General features: G+C 38.1%; 1 protein-coding gene across 3 annotated transcripts in view; it reads right to left on the bottom strand.

The window, feature by feature from the left end:
- Positions 1-25,319, bottom strand: part of PATJ (PATJ crumbs cell polarity complex component) — a 321,583-nt gene that overhangs the window by 203,570 nt on the left and 92,694 nt on the right. For all 3 annotated transcript variants that reach the window (XM_037136218.2, XM_037136219.2, XM_037136220.2), the window contains exons 19-23: positions 22,599-22,718; positions 20,624-21,019; positions 15,748-15,871; positions 10,570-10,744; positions 672-743 (exon numbers count right to left, since the gene is read on the bottom strand). In XM_037136218.2, coding sequence (XP_036992113.2) covers positions 672-743; positions 10,570-10,744; positions 15,748-15,871; positions 20,624-21,019; positions 22,599-22,718 — 887 coding nt within the window. The remainder of the gene's footprint in view (positions 1-671; positions 744-10,569; positions 10,745-15,747; positions 15,872-20,623; positions 21,020-22,598; positions 22,719-25,319) is intronic.

Here is a 25,319-nt window from a genome sequence, read left to right as displayed (position 1 = left end):
CAATAATTAATGCAAATGAAACAGTAGCTCAGAAAACTGTTCCTAAGAGTTTCTGAGACAAAGTCAGAAGTGTAAGAAAAAAACACAGTTTTGATGGGCACAGTGAAGTTAATAATGCATGAAGAATAGACAGAGCAGCTAAAGGAAGACTTTGATAATCCTAATAAAGTACAGCCTTCATGACTACATAAAATCACAAGGGAATCTGAGAGAAGATGGGCCCAACACATTCCATTCGCTCATACAAGGTGCAAAGTTGGATAATACAAGGGTTGGAGGGAACGATAAATTGGCATATGATGTAGCCTCAACTACTACTGTTGTTGTTTATACATAAAGAGGCTTTTCTGCATTCAAGGCAGCCCGATCTGCTCTGCTTAGTGAGGCAGTGATAAACTCTTCTTAGTCCGTCAGTTACTATCATAGATGGATAATTGTAAATTGCTTTCTCTGAAAGAGTATGATAAACACTTTCCTAATATTGGTTCATAGTCATTTTGCCTGGCTAAAAGTCTCTAAATAAAACAAAATGAAACTAAACTTTGGGCTAGTCTACATGTGACCAGCAATTTCTCGATCATTAGAGAATGACTGAATGACAATATTAAGTTAAAGAAAAAGTGGCTGATTGTATTGCCCCATTGAGAAAGCAAATAATGTCATCAACATACATTCTTGGTGGACCCCAGTGGCTGAAGTTTGGAGTTTCTTCTCCTTCACCTTCTTCTCTCTCAGGTAACTCACTGAAAAAAGAAAGGAAAAAAATGTACAAACAATCAATCTATAAAACACAAACTTGTTACTAAAGGTTGGAAAGTTTTGAAATTGTACAATTACATGTGGTTAAATAGTTCTTAATTTTTAAACTTTATAGCAATAGTCGACTGTCCATACAAAGCAAAAATAAACTGCTTTAACATTCAACTCAACAAACACCCACCCAGCACCAGAAAATCACAGAATTATTATGAACACTGTTACTGATAATACTCTATTTGCTATTTTTAAAAAATATGCTTGCTTTGTATAACTTCATATTTGTTTTTCTATCAATATATAAAATATTATCAAATATATTCCTTAAAACTTCATGTTGATTGACCACCTAAGAACAGGCAAATATAAACAACACATATGGCTAAACAGTCAGTAAACATGATCCCTCTTGCTAGATTTTTCAGTCACTATAAATAATTTTCACCACTTGTATCCATGAATATTTTATATAGTTATACAGCACTATTCCTCATACAGAGAGATTTACTTATGTTATCTAATTTGATCTTCCCATCTATCATTACCATACTTTTGCCCACCAACTTATGTTTGTATGGAACTGCTTAATCAGGTAACAAAACGCTGAATTACAGAGTGATTATCTGAGTAGTGCTGTAGTAGGGTACAGACACAGCCATATCTCATCTGGAATGCTATATCTTATCAGCCATATCTTGTCAGGAATGCTAAGCTCCAGTGTGACCTATGCCATGAAGTGTGTGACTTGGGACCACCAAGTCAGAAATAATATATCTGCTATTGTAAATCGTCTTCCTCTGTGCAAAACTGTGGGCACTACCACTCTCATTTCACAAAAACCCTGTGAGGTAGGCCCAGCAGGTCATATTATTTCATTTCCCACATGAGGAACTGAAGCTCAGAGAAGGCTCATTCTACACACAACCTCTTCACAGCATCCAAACCTTTCTTTCCACACTAAGTTTCGATGTGACATTATTCTCTGATTTTCAAGTAATTCTGTAAAAAGTAGCAAAATACCATCTACTTGCTGCTCTACCGACTTTCTAAAATATAATGGCTTAAGGCTGAGTGTAAAGGAGAAAGCTGAGAAGATTCTAGACATTCCAAAAATCAGTTAAGAAATTGGGATTGTTAAGTATCATTAACATTTCACCCACTACCAGATGGCCTTCTTGCCTTGGCCAATCTATTTTTTATGATTAAAAGCATCATAGCATTCAAGCAAAAAAAGTTTGGCAGATATTTGCTGGTTACTTATCCAATGTCTTCTCTCCCATTCTCCCTCACGAACACAACTCCTTTATTCCAGGTGGCACTACACCCAGCTTGAAAAAATACTTTGCTGGACTTCCTTTCAGCTAATGGTAACTGTGTGCCATAGTTCTGATTAGTGACACAGAAGCAAAAGTCCCCAGATGAGATTTCCAGGAAAAGTCCTTAAATGGAGGGAGAATCAGCTGGCAGGAGCCTTTTGCTCTGTGCCCTTCCCCTTATTGGTAGTAAAGCATCTGTCTTAGAACATGAAGAAACAGAGAGAAGTCATAAGGACAGCAGAAAAGGAAGGAGAAACTTGTTCCAGACTCCAACAGATCACTTTCTTCAGGACTTTATACATAAAAAGAAAGTAAGGCCCTGTTTGGATAAGCCAATGCTAAGTGTAGGGTTGCAGTTAATGAGCCTTGAAATGCAATCCCTAAGCAATGCTCCCACAATTCCACCAACTTAAGTGAGGTGTTCACTTCGCCATATCACATTATTATTTTTTTTAAAGATTTTATTTATTTATTTTTTTAGAGAGAAGGGAAGGGAGGGAGAAAGAGAGGGAGAGAAATATCATTGTGTGGTTGCCCCTCACATGCCACTGACTGGAGACTTGGCCCGCAACCCAGGCATGTGCCCTGACTGGGAATCAAACCAGCAAACCTTTGGTTCACAGGCTCATGCTCAGTCCATTGAGCTACACCCGCCAGAGCACATTATTATTAATTGGACAGTTGTAATCATCACAGGAACTTTCATATTTTGATTATCTATATAATAATAACAATGATTAAATTAGATAAAACTGGCATTAATTGAAGTTCAACCAATATTTATATCCTTTGCAGTTCTCACTTTTTTCTTTTTAAATATATTTTATTGATTATGCCATTACAGTTGTCCTATTTCCCCCCCCACTCCCCTGTACCCTGCACACCCCTCCCCCACCACTACCCCTTTTTATGGTTTATGTCCACATGTCTCAAGTTCTTTAGATTCTATATTTCCCATTCTATTCTTGCCCTCCCACCTGTCTCTTTTCTACCTACCGTCTATGCTACTTATTCTCTGTACCTTCTCCCCCCTTCTCCTCCTCCCACTCACCTGTTGCTAATCCTCCATGTGATCTTCATTTTTATGGTTCCACTCCTAATCTAGCTGTCCTCTTAGTCTGCTTTTATTTTAAGTGTGGTTGTTAATAACTGTGAGTTGGCTGTCCTTTCACAGTTCATATTTTTTATCTTTTTTTCTTAGATAAGTCCCTTTAACATTTCATATAATAAGGGCTTGGCGATGATGAACTCTTTCAACTTGACCTTATCTGAGAAGTGCTTTATCTGCCCTTCCATTCTAAGTGAAAGCTTTGCTGGATAGAGCAATCTTGGATGTAGGTCTTTGGATTTCATGACTTGGAATACTTCTTTCCAGCCCCTTCTTGCCTGTAAGGTCTCTTTTGAGAAATCAGCTGACAGTCTAGTGGGAACTCCTTTGTAGGTGACTGTCCCCTTATCTCTTGCTGCTTCCAGGATTCTCTCCCTCATTTTAATCTTGGCTAATGTAATTATGATGTGTCTTGGTGTGCTCCTTCTTGGGTCCAACTTCTTTGGGACTCTTTGAGCTTCCTGGATTTCCTGGAAGTCTATTTCCTTTGCCAGATTGGGGAAGTTCTCCTTTATTATTTGTTCAAATAAATTTTCCACTTGTTGTTGTTCTTCTTCCCCTTCTGGTACCCCTATAATTTGGATGTTGGAATGTTTAAAGATGTCCTGGAAATTCCTAAGCCTCTCCTCATTTTTTTGAATTCTTGTTTCTTCATCCTTTTCTGTTTGGTCATTTTTTTCTTCCTTCTGGTCCACTCCCTTGATTTGAGTCCCAGTTTCCTTTCCATTACTATTGGTTTCCTGTGCATTTCCCTTCATTTCAATTAGTTAAGCTTTCATTTGTTCCTCTAATTTGTGACTAAAATCAACCAGTTCTATGAGCATCCTGATCACCAGTGCTTTGAACTGTGCATCTGATAGGTTGGCTATCTCTTGGTTGCTTAGAAGTATTGGCTCTGGGGCTTTGAGCTGTACTTCTCGAGCCATCAGGTTTTGCTCTGTTTGTGCCTGTTAGGTATGAGGGGTGGAGCCAGGGCGGGGCGACCCAGGTTGCTGGGTTGTGATGTTGTATGTGGGGGCAGGGTCAGAGAGGGTGTTTGTTCTGCTCTCTTGGATTTCAGTCCCTTCTGCTGCTTCCCGCAAGCAAACCAGCCCCCCCCCCCCCCCGTGCCGACTCCCAGGTGTGTGGGCCAGTGCCCCCTCCAGGACCCTGTGGGTCTCTCCAACAAAAACTCTGTGAGCCTGGGAGCCTCTCCTGGCACCTTGACTGCTGAAAGTTTTTCTAATTGGTGCTTTTAGGCTTTAATTCCTGTTGCTGGGGCCCTAGCCTGCGTGGTCTGTCTCACTGCTCGTTCCTTTGCCTGGTTTATCTGCACACAAATGTGTGACTGGGGTCAGCCCGACGCCTTTCCCCTCACTAGGTCCGCCTGTTGCCATCCCACATCTGGGCTCTGCCAACTGCTGCCTGCGTGCCTGGGTCTGGTCTGGCCACTTTTTTTGTGAGACCCCACTCTGCCAGCCGCTGACTCCGCCTCTCTTACTGGTCTAGCTGAATGGTTCATTGTTGTTGGACTTCCACACAGTTCAATTTTCTGTGTTTTAGTTGCCTTTTTGTTACTAAAACTTTGTTGTCTTTGAACTTGGTTGTGGGAGGAGCCACAGTGTTTCTACCTACTCCTCCATCTTGGCCAGAAGTCCCAAATTTCTCACTTTTTGTATCAAAATTCTCCCCACATATTATCATAATCTTCATAATTTTTTACTTAATAGCATTTCAATAGTCTGTGGTATTGATATAATTTAATTTACCTGCTATCCTAAATATGAGGCATTTAGACTATTTCCTGCTTTTTGGAATATGAAAATTACTGCAGAGAATATCTTCATTCTCTGCTATATTTTAGAATTCCATTTTAAATCAATATCAAAGATTGAAAACTAAAAACCAAACCAACACTGAAACCTTCCTCCCCTCTATTTTCTACCTATACCCCAAATTATGACAGTTATGATAATAAGAAATAAATAGTTGGTGTTTGCCCTGGTTTTTGACATACAGCTTCTAAAACCCTTGGAATTTTCTGAGTGATATGGGTAATAGAAGCATCTTTTGTTTTTAATAACAGACTCCTTTCAACCATACCTATACCTGAGTTCATGTCAATAAGGTGATTCTTGGTAGGACCCTAAACAGTTTCAGGAAGGGTGCTGCTGCCACAGAAACAGACAGGTGATTAGAGTTAGACCGTTTAGCTCCGTCTCTGGGAACGGGGCGGGGGGGGGGGGGAAGGTAAGAGATTGAGCTCATGCACCAATGGCCAATGACGTAAACAATTGTGCCCATGTAGTAGAATCTTCATTTAAAACAAACAACCCCCAAAACAACAACAGCAAAAAAACCCCAAAATGACTGGGTTCAGAGAGCCTCCAGGCTGAAGAATACATCAAGATGCTGAGAAGGTGACGTGCCCTGAGAAGACGTGGAAGCTCGGTGCCACTCCACACCTCCCTGATATCTTGTCCTATCCCTCTCTTCCATTTGGCTACTCCTGAGTTGTATCCTTTATAATAAACCATAACTGCAAGTAAAGTGCTTTGTTGAGTTCTGTGAGGCATTCTCACAAACCTGAGGAAGGGGTCATAGGAACAACCAATTTAAAGCTGGTTCATTAGAAGTACAGTTGGAAACTGGCATATGAAGTTAGGGCGGTTTGGCCATATTAAACCTTTATGCTGTGAAGTCTGCACCAACTCCAAGTAGTTACATCAAAGAGAACTGGTTGTTGGCTGAAGGAAAAACTCACATGTTTGGTGTCAGGAGTATTGTGAGCAAAAGCAGTTCATGATAGGCATTAAGGAAGAAAAACCCAGGTACATGTTTTTATTATGGTACAAATATACTACCATTATAGGAATTAAATACGGAAAATTTTAGATAAAGTATTTAAAAATTTAATTTTTTAGAAGAGAATCATTGACTTTTTAAAAGCATATTTTCTTTCCCAGGAAGATGGTATGCATACATTTTAATCAGATTATTTCATACCTAACTAGAGATAAAACTTGTAAAAGATAGTGCCATTAGGTTTGGAAATACAGCCACAGGAGATGAGAAACTATACAAACTAATGTAGTCACTTTACACTGATGAATGCATATACCTTTTAACCCCAAATAAAATTTAACTGAGAAAGTACTTTTATTGCACATATTAAAATGTAAATTCTCATAAACAAGGGATTTTTAACCTCAAATTTTATAATTTGTACTGTAATTAAACATGGTCAATAGTTTGATCAAGTTAAAGTCTCAAATCTTAAAATAACTGAAAGTTACCTCTTATATTAAACTAGTTTTCCCACAAGGGAATTAACTATCCAATAAAAACAATACTTTTTTATTTCTGACCTTTTTATAAATGCCCAAAGTTATCATTCTTTACAGATTTGGAGGAAAGATGGAGTAGCTCATTAGTGAACAGGTGGGTGTTAATAGTAAGACCTGATCATGATATACAATCCCTTTATGAATAAAATCTCTAACATCATACAAAGTCAGATGAATCCAAATAGCCAAGGTGACCTTTCCTTTCCAATATACCCTTTCTTCATACAAAATTTTTACATACTAAGCCATGAGGGTCAAGTAGACTCAGAACTCCAAAAGGATGTAAACAGAAGGAGTTCTGGTTGCGACTAAGGTTTTTTTTTTGCCTCTTTTAATATAGATTTTGTATGGCTATTTGGCATGACACCCCATAGTGAATATTGAGCGTTTGGAGCCAGGGAGAATGGGCACTAGTGTTTTCCAAACTAGTTTGATTACTTATACAGACATTACACTGAAATTGAGGGTACAAAGCAAATTATTGCTTGATACTGGCATATGTAAAGACTTAGGCACTCCTCACGGTCAAGTTCAAAACAACAAAGAAATGGTACTGAATGAAAAGAAGTTAGACGCAAAAAAGTCCCACTGTATGATCATACCTACATAAGTTCTAGAACAACAGGAAAAATAATTTACACTGTAAGAAGTCATGTTAGTGTTTGCCTGGGGCGTGGCACAGACAAGGGGCTGGGGACACTTTCTGGGGTGATGGACATGTTTGATATCTTGATTGGACTGTCAGTAATATAACTCTACACATTTGTGAAAATTAAGAAAACTGTTCCTTTAAAATGTGTGCATTTTATCAATATGTAAAATTGTGTTTTATGGCTCAAGCCATAAAGGGTAAGTGTTTTTTTAGGTCAACTTTATGTCTCTTTTGGCCTTCTGTAGAGCCTGGATTAATAATCAAAGGGCTAATTACATTCTCAGCGACATTAGTGTAATATTTCTATGTATCTCCTGTCCTGATTCTTCACATTCACCTTCACTGCTGTGGGGACAACAGCTCCAACAGAATTGTGCTGAAACCTCCCCTTTCTCCTCCCAACTCAGACATTCTGGAGTAGTCCCCCCTCAAATGCACCCATTTCTTTTCCCTTATATCCTCAGCCTCCTACAATGTTCTGAACTTACACATAATTTTTGTCACTTTATCTCGAAGGCAAACCTATTAAACGCCCACCATTTATTTAGAAGGCACTAAATGCCAGGCACCACTTTGGGGGCTCAGACTATAACAACTCATTTAATCCTTTCTCCAACTGTGACACCCTGCCTCCTATTCTACCTCCCCATTCATAACAAAGTATTTAACATGTGAAAGTATTTCTTTTCATTTGTATCCTACTATACCTACAGTATGGTTTCTTGTCAATTTAAAGTGTCTTTCATTTCAAGTTCCTCATCCTCCCAAGGCTTCACCTTCTGATACTTTGTTTTACTTACTATGAATCAATCTTATTTTGTCATAAAAAGCAACAGAGAAAAACCCTACAATCTCCTTGAGTGTTTAAAAAACATTCAGCAACAATGACTTGTGCCCTAGATAAACCTCGATGCCCATGAGTCTGTCATTGTCATCTAGCATTATTGTCAACCTTTCATTATACATTTACTATGTTAAAGGCACTATATGAAACCCTTTATATTCACTTTTATTTAATCCGTAGAACTACCTACTTTATAAGTGAGGAATACAGACTTCAGGTAAACTTTCGCAGGGCCATGTAGCTATAAATAACAGAGGAAAAATCTGAACAGCACCCACAATGTATCTAGGCTGCAGATCTGCGATTAGTCTGAGAAATGCTCATGGCCCCCTGTATAGGCACCCATATGTCTTCAGGCAGCAGGTGATGACAAAGATGAGTTAGAAAAAGACTGAAGCCAGGTGAGCTCTGAGGACATGATCTCAAGTGACCTTAGGAAGAAAGGAGGATACTAGAAACAAAATTACTCAGATTCCTTCCAGAGTTATCATATCCTGCACACCCACAGTTCTCTTTGTAAAGAACCCCACTTTTAAGGTGCGTCTGGCCTCTTAATATTTGTCCTACCTCCAAACATTAAGAAGTCAGCTTAATGGAAAAACACAGTGCATGTTAATAACTCTGCAATGTCCTACATAAAAATTAATGCAAAGAAACAACTCTAAAATATGCTGGATTACTTCATGACACCCTGATGATAGGAAAGACGGTCTTCCAAAGAAGCTATGCACTCAGGAAGGCTTCTGAGTGGCAATAAATAGTCACCTATGACCCTACCTCCACGGGGCATTCTCTAAAAGATTAAAAGGGGGAATATGATTTAGAGGAATTCTTCTGGAACCTGCTGAGATTTAAATATATCCTGAATTTATGAGAGCAAGCCCAAAATACAACTTTCAAATGCAAGACTGATCTCCCAAGACAAAGTTAGGCTGGAGCCCCTAAATACTTGCACCAACATAAAAAACTGGCTTGTTGAAATATTCAATTTAGGAGAAAAAGCAATGGGATAGGAGTAAAGTGTGTCTTCCTTCTCAGAAGCTGGGAGAATTGAGTAAAATACAACTGATGTTCCATTTTGTTTTCTGTGTGAGGAAGGAGGGCTGGGCTTGGAAACTTGTTTAGATCTTTTCTATATATAACAAACTTGTTTAGTTATATATAGTTATAGTTATATATATAACTACATATAGTTATATATGTAGTATATAACTATATGCTATAGCTAACAATTGTATAGCTTTAGAGAAGCAGCCCCATGTCTGAATTCTTCAGCCAGCTTCAATGATTAATAGTAAGCACCATAAAAGACAAAGGTGTCTCATTTAAAAAGTAATTTGACCACACAGAAAGTCACAAAACTATTCCTAACCCTTCCAGTACTTCTACTCTCAGGCATCTCTATTAAAGAAACAGCACTGTGCCCTGGCTGGTGTGGCTCAATGGACTGAGCATCAGCCTGAGAACCAAAGTGTTGCTGGTTTGATTCCCAGTCAGGACACATGCCTGGGTTGTGGGCCAGGTCCCCAGTACGGGGGCACGTGAGGAGCAATTACACATTGATGTTTCTCTCCCTCTCTAAAAATAAATAAATAAAATCTTTTTAAAAAAGAAAGAAACAACACTGTGTATTTTTCTGGGAGCTGGACAGGACACCAGGTCTGTCAGCACTACCCCCTGCATGCTGGTCCAGTTCTGCCAAGTGAAAAGCCACCAGATTCTCCAAGTGGTGGGGCCCATCTATCTTTCCCTTCCACTCAGAGGTGAGCTGTGCAGAAGCACAATAAACAATGCTTTATGTATTTTCTATCTACAACTCTAGGAGAGGGTCACGGGTTGCTGAGCAAAGACAATATCATTTTGCATTAATAGAAGACATCAAACCATTCTTGGAGTAAGACTTTAGTAAAAACATTAGGGCCAATGAATCCTACCCTATTGCTCAGCATCCCTGTTATGCTTTGCCAACACCCTCGGCTCCTTTGTTCACTCTTCTGTACTCATAGTGCCACGAGCTCCAGTTTCTCCTTCACGTATTGCTTTGGTTCCCATCCTCCACCCCCAAAGCCTTCCCAGCCAAACTACTTATCACACTCTGTGGAATCTTTTTGAACTGTGAAGAAACTACCCCAAGCCCTATCTTCCTCACTGAATGTTCTCTATGCCTTCTCTGGTCTCTCAACAGCTGCTGATTCCCTCAACTATTCCCTCTCACTTCCAACATGTTATTAGTCACCAATTCCTACAGATTCTCTAACTCTTAAATCCATTTCATGTGGCTTCAAGTACTTCTTGCTTGAGTTGTTAGAATAAACTTGCAACCTCTCATTTTCTAAGCAAATACTCTATTTAATCCATTCTCCACACAACTCCAAGAACACAAAATTTTATATATGGTGCAATTTTATATATGTGAAATTCTTATAGTAATTGTCTAATATAGTGGATTTTATTCATAATATTTTTCTATATTTTCTGAGTGTTCTGCCATAATCATGCCTGTTTTATTATGGAAGCTAAGAAAACTATTCTATAATGTAAAAAGCAAAAAGGAAATGAAATCATACTATGCATCGGTGGAGTATCTAGAAGACAACATCCCTGTGTATGCCGAGGTCTTGGAAATAACTCGGGCCCTGGGGAGTTGGTATAAGGGCAGATCTTCTTGGTGCCTTCTCTGAGCTGCAGCAGGAAGGTCAGCAAGCAAGCCAGGACCTTGGACGTCATTTGGAATTATCATGCCTAAAGAGTAAACCGAGAGGATAGTGAACACAAGATGCTTTCCTTCATCCTTCATTCATTCAACAAATAGTTATAAGCATCAACTATGGGCAAGCCCCTTCCAGGTAGAAGACTTATTTATATTAAACGAAATAAGTAAAATATTTCATGTGTCAGTTGGTGACAAGTACTATGGTGAAAAATGAAGCAAGGAAGGGGAATGGGATTGCTTAGTAGAAGACAGTCACAATTTTGAGTGTGGCCTCCCGAAAAGTTGGTGACATTTTAGCAATATAAACATTTTATCAGAAAATCCCCTTTATAATGGTACTCTAATCTTACTACAAATTTTCCTTTATTAGCCTAGGCTATCTCAATTACAGGCATTCTAACATTTCACTGATTAAAAAAATAGTAATTCCACAGAATTACACATCACCATGTAAAAACACATTTTTAAAAGGGCTTTGGTTATAAATTCCAGAATTCTCTTACATTTGTTATCTTGTTTAATTCTCACTTCAAACAATGTGTTATAGAGAAAAGATACTAGCAAATGTATTTTATAAATGGAGGGACTAATCTAAGGAATAGTGTAGGGGATTTTGCCAACTAGAACGTACAGATTTACCTGACAAATTGTCTCTGTCATTTTTTCATTTACTGAAAAAAAGAATAAGGCAGAACTGTGCCCAGAGCCCTGTGGCACAGGCCTAGAGACTTACACCATGTGGGCATAAGTTTGTTAATCACTCTTGGGTATGATACACCGTAGTATCTAGGATAGCCAATCTATTGTAAATTCCCAGCCAATCTTTCTTTATCATGTTATACAAATATGATGAATTATCATCAAATGCCTCCCTTAAGTCCAGATATTTATAGTACATTTTGGAGATCTGCCTTATCAGAAAATGAGAAATGATTTTGACCAAGAGATATAAATACTCTTTTAATTTTTTTCCTATAAGCATCACCTAAACTTTCCATTTCTTGATAATGAATAAACTTTCTAGGAAACTTGCTACTCCTTCTGCTTTTTACCTTGCCTAGAAGCTCTGGAATCAAGATCTAATCAGTTGATAACACAACAGAGAATCTGTCAAGGGAGTGACGTGAGTGTAATGCTTAGGTGGTGTGAAAGTTCTCAGCTGCCTTTCTCCCAACCCCATGCACCCTCCATCACATTTGCTGGGGCTCACATTCCTGCAAAACAGTCATACCTGTATCACTGTCCCACTGTTTCAGCTCTCACTATGTCTGCCTTCTCCCCACTGAGAGGGACAAGGAGTGAGATCGAGATTCTGGGAGCAATTGCCTAAAACCAGAGTCTTAAGAACAGAAAAAACAGCTCTATCTGCAGAGCTATTTCCCGTCCACCTAAGCTAGTAAAAGCAGCCTGTTAAATTATAGCATTGAGTTTCACAGGTTGCTGCAGTTTGTTTAAAACTGCAATACCTGCTCCACACAAAGAATGCTCCTGCCCTTTGCCCCAGTACTCCCCATGGACCCTTGGTGGTGCTTAGGTACATATTTTCATCTCTCACAGTGCTTGACACAGTTGCACTTTACAGGGCTGTTCACCAAGTGCCCCACAGTACCCAGGAGCCCATAAAACAAATTAAGTCCTTTAGGGCCTGCACAGTTGTCAGGTAATGGCTGTAACAAAAGCACAAAGGTTAGAAAAACAGGGAACTTAAAAAAACATTCTGGGTAAATGGAAGCTAAAGCTTATAGGAGAGGAATAGAAAAATTTTTCAAAAGGCTTGTACGTGGTGGGGTACAAGAATACACGGTCAACAGCCCTGGCTGGTGTGGCTCAGTGGATTGAGTGTGGGCCTAAGAACCAAAGGGTTGCCAGCTGGATTCCCAGTAAGGCACATGCCTGGGCTGCGGGCCAAGTCCCCAGTCAGGGGCAGGCAATAGGCAGCCATGCATTGCTGTTTCTATCCCTCTCTCTAAAAATAAATAAATAAAATCTTTAAAAATAAAGAATACATGGTCAACAAAATAAAGGCAATAGGAATCCAAGTAGAGAAGAGATCCAAGTACAGAGGGTTCTGTACAACTTAGCAACTGGAAAAAGGGGGGGTGGTATGTTTATAAATAACCACATATGAGTGGCATGTCACTTTCTCATTCAACAAATATTTCTTGAGCACCTACTATGGTAACGTAATCAGAGATAAGCCTTGCCCTCCAGAAGCTTAGTCTACAGTACAAGACTAAGTGGCGTGCAAATGAGTATGTATGCCTGACTACTGGGTGCAGTGACAAAAATTTAGGCGGTATTCACTAGAGACACACTCCCAGTAGGGGCAGCCAATGATTAGGAAAAAGAACTACTGTCTCTCTGAAATCCCGTAATACTAAATGTATTACTGATTTAAAATTCATCTTGTATGCTTTACATTATTGATTATACTAATTTGTAGGTTCAGCGTCACAGCCCATGAAGAGTATAGGCTCTTGAAGGATACGTAACTTCGGATAAAGTATGAATAAAGAGTCCAGAATAGCCCTATACATGTAGGTTCTCCAAAATAATTTTAAAATTAATTGTTCACAGATAAATCTAAATCATTACTAACAAAGCGGTCAAAGAGCTACAGATGTGAAAGAGGCTTCGGAGAACACTTCCCCCAAATCCTTCATTTCACAGTTGAGGAAGCGGAGAGGCTTGGAGAGGCCGGAAGGCCTGCGGGTAGCCCAGCAGGTTAACTGCTTAACACTGAGGGCCCTGGGCCTGAAACAGCCTGCCATATGCTGGGCAGGGCTCTCGAGAGCAAAATGAAATTTGGAGTAGAATTAACTCAATATGTATGCTGCTGAAATCTGTATTGAGTCTGCATCAATAATTTCTTAGCCCACCCACAGTTAGCACTAATTCAAACACTCACACCCACCACATAGCATTGTGGAGGCTCTCAAACGCTTTTCCAAACGCATGTGGTTATGAATGTTTTTCTGGTGAGGACAGATCTCAGATAGCTTCATTGCTAAAGCTATGATGTCTGAAAATAAATGATTTCCAGGGCCTTGCAAAATATTAGACTAAGGCAGTGTAGTGGGTTGAATGGTGAACTCCCTAAAATATATGTCCATGCCACAGACCTATGAATGTGACCTCATTTGACAGGCGTAGGGGGCTAGTCTTCGAGGCTGTGAGGAATTACTTGAGATGAGACCATCCTGAACTACCTAAATGGGCCTAAACCCAATGACAGATGCCCTTGTAGGAGACAGAAGAAGAGAAGACATGGGTGGGAAGAAGGGAAGGCCAAGAGAAGACAGGGGCAAAAGGTGGAGTGACGAAGCCATAAGCCAAAACACACTGGAGCCACCAGATGCTGAACAAGCAAAGAAAAGATTCTTCCCCAGAGCCTTTGGAGGGCACACAACACTGTGGTTTAGGACTTCTGGCCTTGAGAACCCAAAGAGAATTCATTTCTACTGTTTTAAGACACTAAATTTGCGACAATTTGTTACAACAGCCCTAGGAAACTCATATAGACAGCAGAAGGCAGTGGAACTAACTTGGGAGTCACCCAGATAATACGTAGAACAGGTCTCATGGGGGCCCTGGATCCTGCCATAAAGAGAGTATGTCTTTCCCTATATTCTTTCCAGCCCCACTGTCCCTCCTCACAAATTCCCCCTCCATTTATCTTGCCTGTGCCTTTCAATCCTGATGGTATAAAGCATAAATAGGTCCAAAGCAGGGGCAATTCTGCCTCCCAAGGACATTTGGCACATCTAAACATATTGTGATTTTGATCATCACTGGTGTGGGGGTACCACTGGCATGTAGGGTTAAGGGGCAGGGAAGCTGCTAAACATTCTGCAACGCATAATTCAACCCACCAACTGAAAATTTTCTGGGCCACAATGATACCAAGATGGTTTTAAAATATCAATGGTAATCACACATATATGGTTTACTAATTCTTTTATTTATTCATTGGTACTATAAACCTTCTCCAGGTATTTAATTATCCAAGGACTATAGAAATGGGGTAAATTATGGTGAAAAAAATCCCATTTCTTTTTAGTCACGTTTAGTTATGCATTATGAAAAACTAGATAGACTCATCTAATTTTAGATATTCAACATTAATTCTGTTGACCCACAGGGAACCAACAACTGTTACCATCTTATAGGTGCCTTCAGTCTTTACCATTAAGAACCCTTTTCTTTGGATTTTACTTAATAAAATGCTGAATTCATATAACTGGTACATAATTTTCTATAGCTCTTTCTCTCCCCTTACAATGCATTACCACACAACACAAGAATTGCCCACAGAAAAAGATGTTTCCTATAAGCAGAGCCATAAGAGGTGAAGGGCAGCATAAATCCTGAACAATGGCTCTATAAATCCCAGTGCTCAGGAAGAATTTAACAGTTGCACCTAGGGATCCCAATATTATAATGACATTAGATATTTCAGTGTCGAATGAAAAAAAGTTATGCTTTAAAGTCAATTTTTCAAAATTATTTAAGAATCAATATTGGGAGGAGGTAGGGAGAGGCATGATACTTTCAAGATTCTTTAATGGAAATTAAGTTATTAATGCACCAAAATTGACTGTAATATATGGCTATTAAAATGTTTCATAAATGTTTAAAATATGCCTCTCTTTATTAATATTTAACAACCCCATTCAATGAGCTAACAGTATCACTTAATAGCATCAGAGATTTTAATATATATTAGTAGAGACCTATTTTGGATTCAGCCTAAGGTACTAGTTTTAGTTTTAATCCATACTGATAATAAAAAGCAAAATGAGGCAGAGAAAATGCAGCCCTCTCAGAAAACATGACCTGAAAATTCTAAGTGGAAATATGAGCAATTTATTCTCCCAGGTATTTTGAAGGAGATTAGTTAATAAACAGATTTCAATCTGAAACACTGTAATGAATGAAAATGTGACAGTGAAATTTACCGCATATAAACATAAAGCTAAAAGATTGCAAAATAGTGTAATTTGTGTTTATGAGGAAAAACAAAATCACAAACCTAACTCCAGACTGCTTTTGGTTAATGAATTAAGGTTTTCCAGATCGTCATATCTGCCTTGTTGACTGTTTCCTTCAGTTGAGGATATGGACTGTAGGGAATCGATGCCAAAACTTTCTTTCATCTTGAGAGGAAGAAAACCAGAAATGCATTAGTACTTTATGACAAAATGCGGAACACTGTCGTGTTGTTTACACAGACAATAATGGCAGTGGAAGACTGGCCCTGAAAACAGACCTTCTCAAGTAACAGTTTATACCGTAGTGAGCAGCAACAAACAGTGGTAACTCAATATCTGCAAGTGTACAGGCCAGTAAAACCTGTTTTTACCAAACACTGGATTTTTTAACAACAAATTTGTTTTTCTAGACATTAGCAAGTGGATTTGAATAAAGATTCACCAAAGTAGAGGAATAAAAGATCTATCTAGTCAAGCAAGGTCAGAGGTTGGCATTGCTACCAGCTGCTCATGCTGGATCACCATTTAACTAGCTGATCCCAAAACACCTGTTGAATTTTCACAGCTTTAAGCCTTTGCTACACCCTCCCTAGCACTCTTCTCTGCATGGTGAACACTCAGTTACCCAAACCTAAAACCAAAAATAAGTGCAGTCAATAATTTACTAAACTTTCCTCTTGTCCTCATTTTACGAAGGTCTTTTATGGTTTTCCAAAGTTATAATCCTGTAGAACATACCATTTTATTGATATAGTTTAGTATGATATTTTAAAAAACTTTTATAGGCATAAAATTAAATGACAACATTAGGCCACCACGAGGATATGCCTTGACTCAATTAAGGTGAATAACACTATGTTGTTCTCTACTGTTGGAAATTCAGACTGTTTAAAACAAAAGTATAAATTATATCTTTCACAACAGTCCATTTTATAAGTTATATTGGTCAAATTTCAGTACTAAGAGAAGAATTTCTCATAAACTGATATACCAAATACTGCTAGACTTTTCAGATTATAAATATAGCTACATCTGTAAGTATATCAGATACCTAATGAAGCCTATAGAACATAGACTTGAACTTAAATGCTAAACAGAGGCTAGAAAGGAGCTACAACTATTTAGGTGCCTAGAATAAAATAAACAATAATTTCTTACAAAAGGAACTAAGGAGAAGAAGGTAAATAATGAGTACTTAAAAAGGAGAAATTTCATAGTAATTTTGGACCATCTGAACATTTCTTTAAAATGTTAATGAAAATTATGTGACAGAGGAATAAGAAAATAGATACCTAAATCTGAGAGGTTAGATCTTTAGAAAAATGAATTCAGGTTTTTTTCTGAATAGAGAATAAGAATATATAATCTTTTTCAGGTAAATAATCCTGGCAAAAAAATCAGATCTTTTTAAAATGGGCAAATGACTTGAACAGCATTTCTCCAAAGCCAATTTGAAGATAACCAACAAAGGCATGAAAATGTGATCAACATCACTAAGAAGTAGGAAAGTGCAAATCAAAACCACAGTGAGATACCACTTCACACCTATTTTTTTAAAAGAAAATAACCAGAAAATATGTGTTGGTGAGCATGTGGAAAAATTGGAAAGCTTGTGCATTGCTGGTGGGAACGTAAAATGGTTCAGCTGCTGTGTAAACAGTATGATGGTTCCTCAAAAATTTAACAGAGAATCACCGAATGACCCAGCAATTTCACTTCTGGCATACACCCACAAAATTTGGTTATTTGAACAAATGTATATACACCAACACTCATAGCAGCCTTATTCGCAATAGCCAAACACAGAAACAACCCAGGTGTCCATCAACCAATGAATGGGTAAACAGAATGCAGTACAGAAATACAATGGAATATTAATCAGCCTTAAAAAGAGAGAAATTCTAACATAGGCTTCGACAGGTGAACCTTGAAGACAGCACACTAAGCAAAATAAGCCAGGCACAAAAGTATTAATATTGTATGATTCCACTTACATAAGGTGCCTAGAGGAGACAGAAGGTAAAAGTTTGGTTCCCAGAGAATGAAGGAAGGGGAAAATGAGCAGGTCTTGTTGAGTGGGTACTGAGTTTCAATCTGGGGCAATAAAAGAAGCTCTGGAGGTGGATGGTGGTAATGGCTGCACAATAATTTAAGTATATGTAATTCAACTGGAACTATACACCTAAAATGTTTCGAGCAGTCAGTTTTATGTAATGTATATTTTACCACAACTATAAACCTTGATGGTTTCACTCTTCAGCTAAAATGAAGTAAGTGGATGGTAGAGAAAAGTTTGAAGTAGTTGGGTACTATTTGCACTCCACAAACATAGCTATATCTGAACCCAAAATGGATGTCCTCTTCCTTCTGGAGAGCACCCTATAAATAGAAGAATATTGGGAATTGGGCATGTAATACAAGATAATGAATTATCGTCACAGGGGTCCATCAGTAATGAAAGAAGGGCAACTAAAGACCCAAGCCCATCTGAGCATGTAAGTGTAACTGTTGTAGGCAGTCAGAATATTTGACCCAGAAATATGCCACTTTGGCACAAGAATTATTTTGAGCTGATGATAACTAAGAAAGCACAACTCAGCAAAGCTCTCCATCCACCCCTGATCCTCAATCATCGGAGATGATGACTCTAGACTTTTCAGCTCAGAGATTGCACTGTGAGAAATGTACAGAATAAACATTACTACAACAATCCGTATCTTCCATCAATTTCCCCTATACATTTACCTTCTCACAGTTTGCCAGCCATAAAAACTTAACCACCCTTTCTTTGGTCCATTGTGTACAAATCTGTTGGTCTTCGTTAAGATGCTATATAAGCTCCAATTCTAACCTCCCCTTTGAATTACTCATCACTGAGTTTCTCCTTTGTGTGTATGTATTGCACAGGTATTAATAAATTGTTTTTCTCTTTTTTTGGTCTGTTTGATTCCAGGATCCCAGCCACCTAGGAGAGTAGAAAAAAAGGTTTTTTTGTCCCCTACACTGTGGGGTATGGGAAGAAAGGAACAGTGTAATGTCTGAAGCAAGAAGATATAATTACTTGAAGAAAATAAAATATTGTTTGGGCAAGACTTATTAGGGCTGAAATAATCTTAATTCTAGTTTAAAAAGCCTACAGAGGTTACTTTACAGAATCAGAACGCTAGGAAATTTAACACAGATTTAGTTTTTTAAGATGCATGTCCTTCAAATTGTGAGCATTCAATGTTGTTATAAACAAGTTTTTGAAGAGGAGTTCAACAGACAAGAGTAAGCGGTTACATTTTGAAGATCATTATAAACTTGTAAGAGGAATTTTTAAGAAATCTAATGTTATGCAAATTAGTATCTAGGATCAAGATAAAATTTTGACTGACAGTACAGACTCAAATATTAATGGATCCCAAACAATGTAGATGGTAATGAAGAAGGTATGTACGAAAGCTATATTAAAGACGGAAAAAGTGATTCTCGTGATAATGTAGATATTGACATTACATATACATCAAAAGAATTTTAATAAAATTATTAAATGTGAAAACAGGCAAAAATGAACATTTCAAAGGTTTTAAAACATAAATGTTTAATTAAAAATATTATGAATATACATGTGAATATTTCATCTATATCCCTAAATATATAGTAAAACGTACCTATATTTCAAGTTACCATATACTTGGGTGAATAAAAAGTATTCTTTTTATAGAAGGAAGCCACACCAAGGGAGTATTTATAAATATTCACTAATTTGTGATTAGAATTTGTGCCATGAAACTGAACATTCTGTTTGGGGTCAAGCACTTACAGATACAGGAGTGGGACTGGCAAAGACAGAAAGCACCAATGTCAATGGCAACGCATCGGATCATGCTGTGTCACCTATTCCCCTGTCATAGCATTCGTCACACATTCCCAAAACATCTGTTGTCTGGTAGACTGCCCAGAGTCCTCTATTATGAGGAACCCTCTGGGGTTCCATAAGTCATCTAGTGCAGTACCTCGCATGGCAGAAGGTCCCACAAGCACTGGCAGAAGGGAAAAGGGGAGGAGAGGTCTAAGAGAGGCAAAGAGAAACCCTGTCTCTCTCTGCCTGGGAGAGAGCAAGCGCAGACACACTTTGCACATCGTTGCAGGAAAGGTTAACCTCAGTGAGGGGAGCACCATACTGCACCTGAACATACTGTTATGTATCACTGTACAGTAAGTTTCTTTCCATTTGCCTGGAATTTAATTAGGGGCAGGAAATAAACAGACAAAAAACTAAACATTAAAAAATGTCCCTGATGAAAGATTCTAATTGGTGACCAGTTAACTCTAATTTTATAAGAAATAAAGTTTAGTGGCGATTTAATAGCAAGGGTAAACCTATTAAAATATAATGCTTTCCTGCCAAGTTGAAAATAGGCAGTATCACAAATGTAAAGATAATTTTCTATAGTTCAGTGACTTTCTATTTAGTACCATATATTACAAAGAGAACACTGGATAAGGAAGATATAAACAACACTATCTCTTTAATAAATTTGCCTTGATTCTTCTTACAAATATACTGTATGAGAACTATAGAGCTATATCTCCCTGAGGAAATTAAAAAATTGCAGATGGCAAGAGAACTCTTCCTTGAAGTGGGTAATTAGGAGAAAAACATCACTAAAAAGGCAAAGCAAAAAAAAAAAATAAATAAAAGCACTATTAAGCAAGGCAATTTCAGCTAATTGACTTCAACTAAAAGTTGTATAATATAGGAAAGAAAGCTTTACTTACAGTAACACACTGTACGGTACATTTTAGAAAAAATGATTAATTATGTAATGATCCATTAAATTTTGTTTCCTTCAGTTACATGACTTGGGGACTGGGATAGGAAGGGGAGGAGACAGGGCAGGTGTGGAAGATCTGTTTTAAAACATCCCTTACCATGTTTTCGGTGCCATAGCCATACTGCTGTGTCTCCTGGGAATATATACTCATCATGGATCTTGCTCCTTGAGCTTCAGGTGCTTCATTATCATGTAACCACTGTGTACCAAAGTGAAGTTCCTTCATGGATGGAACAGGAGTGGCCTCTTGAATGTGTGAGGAGGGATACAAATCCAAGGACTGAAAGCAATCTTGATATAGCTCATACTCTTCATCTACAAGCATTTCTCTTTCTTCACCCATTTCCTGCAACCCAGGAGTCAGAAATTCCTGCATTTCCCAGGCCTCCTTGGTGTTGTCTATCTCTTTTTGTTGGGAATGGAAAGACTTTCCCAAATTTAGAAATGGTTCGTCTACAAGTTCTTCTTTAAAATAGGGTTCATCTCTAAATTCCTGTAAAAAGAAGTTGCAAAAAATTTTAAACTATACCTGTCTTCAAGCTGGAAAAGAAATCCCCTCTGTAGCTGCAATGACTTCATCACAGGTCAGTGCGTGGCTAACGTGAACAGCTCTCCATTACAAATGGGGAGAAATACAAGCTCACTACCACTCAGCTTTCAACCCAGGAGAGAGACCAGCAATAAAATCAAAGGCAGAAATCTGCCCTTGGCAAGGTGAACAGCTATTCTAAAAGGTCCATTATACATTAACCACTTGAAAATTCTCAGTCAGAAAAAAGAATTTTGTTTGACTGCTACTCTGAACATTAATTCATGTATCTCATATAAAAAGTAGTACATAAATACAGATACACTTCATACTATTACTTACTAAAGCAAAGCCTTAAAAGGTCAGGATTTTCAAGCTTAGGTAACTCAGAAGAAATTATAGCTATCTGAACATTCATGACACATTTTATATAAACTGAAGGGATAAGCAGTATGTCCCAACTAATTTGAGCATGATTCTAATAACATACTGTAAGTAGACATACATCTTTTCATCTGCATTAAAAATATATGACAAAAAGGAATAAATAAGTATAGTATGCTTTTAAATGAATTGATTTTACTAATCAAAACAACAAGTACATACAACTGAAGCTAAACAGTCATAGATGGGCAAGAACATTGTTGAGTTCCCAGGTAGTACTTGAGGATTACATGGATCTGCTGGGCCTCTGACCTAACTCAGGGACATCAATGTGCTGATCACAGTGACCCGATTCCTACTGGGGGATCAGGGACAGTTCCTATCTATATTAAGTCCTATTTATTAAGTATTAGTATAGGTGAATTCCTGAAATGAATGTACTCTTTCCTATTGCTTCCTCACCTGCAGCTAAACATCACTGTGGTGAAACATGTTAATTAATACAGTATACCAAATACTGCAACCAAGTTATTTTTTTAAGTTGTGTTTGGAGGGCATATTTGAATGTCATGTGGTTATAAAATTTTAACCAAAAAATCTGCACTAAAAAAATATAATGGATTACATATCAACTTGAGACACTGTCAACTAATTATGTAAAGAATATCAAAAGACCATTGTTATCAAGGAAAGCAAAACCATATTTTAACTGCAAAGAGCAAAATAAGCATAGTCCATTTTTAAAATAAAACAGGAAAAGCTTTAAAATGTACCTTCTAAAATTGAAGCAAAAGTAGGGTTACACTAAATAACTAGAAAAGATTTAATAAGAAGTTCTTTTGTATAGCTGTTTTCTACAACACTTTAAAATACAGATCTATTTTCAAAACTATGTTCTACCCTCAGAATTTTAAGAATATATTAATATTAAAGAAAGTATGTTTATTCTTCGAAAATGCCTTACACTGGCCAATGTCATTTATAGAAGTGATGTGATACAAGAGGAAAAATATTTCAGTTTAAAAAATAATAAAGATCAAGAGGGGATTATTTAAATTGTATCTATTCAGCTAAGGGAATAGGAACAAGCTTTCGTCTTCTTTATAGAAACTTTAGCTCACAGCAGACCATTCAAATAAGAAATAAATTTACTAAATACCTTGGGTGCTTCAAGTATTAAAGATGAATTTATATCCTGAATTGTTCCTGAAATTTCAGTCTTGTCTTCAATAGTGTTTGAATGTAAAATATAATGACTTTCTTCTTCTTTAGCATCTTCCTGAAAATAGAAACATTTTTGTTTTATTTTTCACTTTTTTTCACAACTGAAAAGATATTTTTGTCAACCATGAAGCTATTATATATACTGAGATATAACTGATATATAATGTTATGTTAGTTTTAGGCATATAAATAATGGTTTTATACACATTATATATTTCATATGTATTTATTTGGTAATCATTTTGCTATGACAACTTTCACATACACAATGCAGTATTGTTGACTATAGTCTTTTTAAAATATATTTTATTGATTATGCCATTACAGTTATCCCATTTCACCCCTTCATTCCCCTTTACCCTGCACACCTCCTCCCACCAACATTCCCCCCCTTTAGTTCATGGCCCTGTGCCATAAGTTCTTTAGCTTCTACATTTCCATACTTTTCTTACCCTCCCTCTTGTCTATTTTCTACCTACCATCTATGCTACTTATTATCTGTACCTTTCCCCCTCTCTCCTCCTCCCACTCCCCTGTTGCTAACCCTCCATGTGATCTCCATTTCTGTGGTTCTGTTCCTGTTCTAGTTGTTTGCTTAGTTTCTTTTGTTTTAGGTGTGGTCATTAATAACTGTGAGTTTGCTGTCTTTTTACTGTTTATATTTTTAATTTTTTTCTTAGATAAGTCCCTTTAACATTTCATATAATAAGGGCTTGGTGATGATGAACTCCTTCAACTTGACCTTATCTGAGAAGCACTTTATCTGCCCTTCCATTCTAAATGAAAGCTTTGCTGGATAGAGCAATCTTGGATGTAGGTCCTTGTCTTTCATGACTTGGAATACTTCTTTCCAGCCCCTTCTTGCCTGTAAGGTCTCTTTTGAGAAATCCACTGACAGTCTGATGGGAACTCCTTTGTGGGTGACTGTCCCCTTATCTCTTGCTGCTTCTAGAATTCTCTCCCTCATTTTAATCTTGGGTAATGTAATTATGATGTGCCTTGGTGTGTTCCTTCTTGGGTCCAATTTCTTTGGGACTCTCTGAGCTTCCTGGATTTCCTGGAAGTCTATTTCCTTTGCCAGATTGGGGAAGTTCTCCTTTATTATTTGTTCAAATAAGTTTTCCCCTGGTGGCTGTTCCTCTTCCCCTTCTGGTACTCCTATAATTCGGATGTTGGAATGTTTAAAGTTGTCCTGGAGGTTCCTAAGACTCTCCTCATTTTTTTGAATTCTTGTTTCTTCCCTCTTTTCTGTTTGGTTGTTTCCTTCTTCCTTCTAGTCCACTCCCTTTATTTGAGTTCCAGTTTCCTTTCCATCACTATCGGTTCCCTGTGCATTTCTCTTCATTTTACTTAGTGTAGCCTTCATTTTTTGATCTAATTTGTGACCAAAATCAACCAATTTTGTAAGCATCCTGATCACCAGTGCTTTGAACTGTGCATCTGATAGGTTGGCTATCTCTTGGTCGCTTAGATATATTGGCTCTGGGGCTTTGATTTATTCTTCCATTTGAGCCACCTTTTTTTTTTTTTTGGTCTCGTCACTCCTGTTATGTGGTGAGAGGCAGAGCCTTAGGTGTTCACCAGGTGGGTTTACCCAGTCACTGGGTTTTGACTGGGGGCGGGGTCAGAGAGAGAACAATGGTGCTTGCTCCGCTCCCATATTTCAGCCCCTTCCACAGCTTCCCACAAGCAAATCAGGCCCTTCTGGTACTGGTTCCTGGGTGGGTAGGCTTGTGTATGTTTCAGGACCCTGTGGGTCTCTCAAACAAACTCTCCTATGAGGCAGGGAGTCTCTCCTCGCACCTCAATCCCCACAAGTGTTTTCATCTGATGCTTTTAGGCTTTATTTACCAGCACTGGGACCCTAGGTTGTGTGGTCTGTCTTGCTCCCCGTTTTCACCTGGTTTATCTGCATATGAATGTGTGACTGTGGTCAGCCAGCCGCCTTGTGCACTTTACTGGGTCTGCCTGTTGCCACCCAATGCCTGGGGTCTGCCAGTCACCACCTGTGTACCCGGGTCCACCAGCCACTGCTTTTTCCTGCCGGGACTCCTCTCTGCCAGCCACCGACTCCACCCCTCTTACTGGTCTGGATGAATGGTCATCAGACTTCCGTACAGTTCAATTTTCTGTCAGATCTGGTTGTTTTTTTATTTCTAAATTTTTGTTGTCCTTATTTTGGTTGTGTGAGCAGACACAGTGTGTCTACCTACACCTCCATCTTGGCCGGAAGTCTGTTGATTATAGTCTTCATACCTTACATTACATCCTTAAGACTTACTTATCTTATAACTGACAGTTTGTACCTTTGACCACCTTCACTCATTTCCCCACCCCCTCCCTTCTGGCAACCACAGAAACACTTATAATCAAGAAAATACCTTAGTTTCAAATTCTCTTCAGATTAATTCTTATTTTTCCATTAAGTACAAGTACACAATAAAATTTATGCACACTGTTTTATTAGAACAAACTTTTCTTTAATCATTAAAAAGAAAGCCATATTCAGGTCAAAGTTTCTCAAACTTTGCACTCTTTTAAAATGTTACTTTAAGTAAAAAATCTCCTCCCCAGGGTGATATTCAAAAAGCTGTGCTAGACTATAGTTACTCTCCATCTGAAATTGTGGAAGCATCAGAACAGCATCAGAAGTCGC

The sequence above is a fragment of the Artibeus jamaicensis genome, unplaced genomic scaffold, assembly GCF_021234435.1.
Source record: "Artibeus jamaicensis isolate MK-2021 breed Jamaican fruit bat unplaced genomic scaffold, CSHL_Jam_final scaffold_1019, whole genome shotgun sequence".
Lineage (NCBI taxonomy): Eukaryota > Metazoa > Chordata > Mammalia > Chiroptera > Phyllostomidae > Artibeus > Artibeus jamaicensis.
Note: the sequence above shows the minus strand (reverse complement) of the source record. Positions and strands in the feature narration are given on the sequence as shown.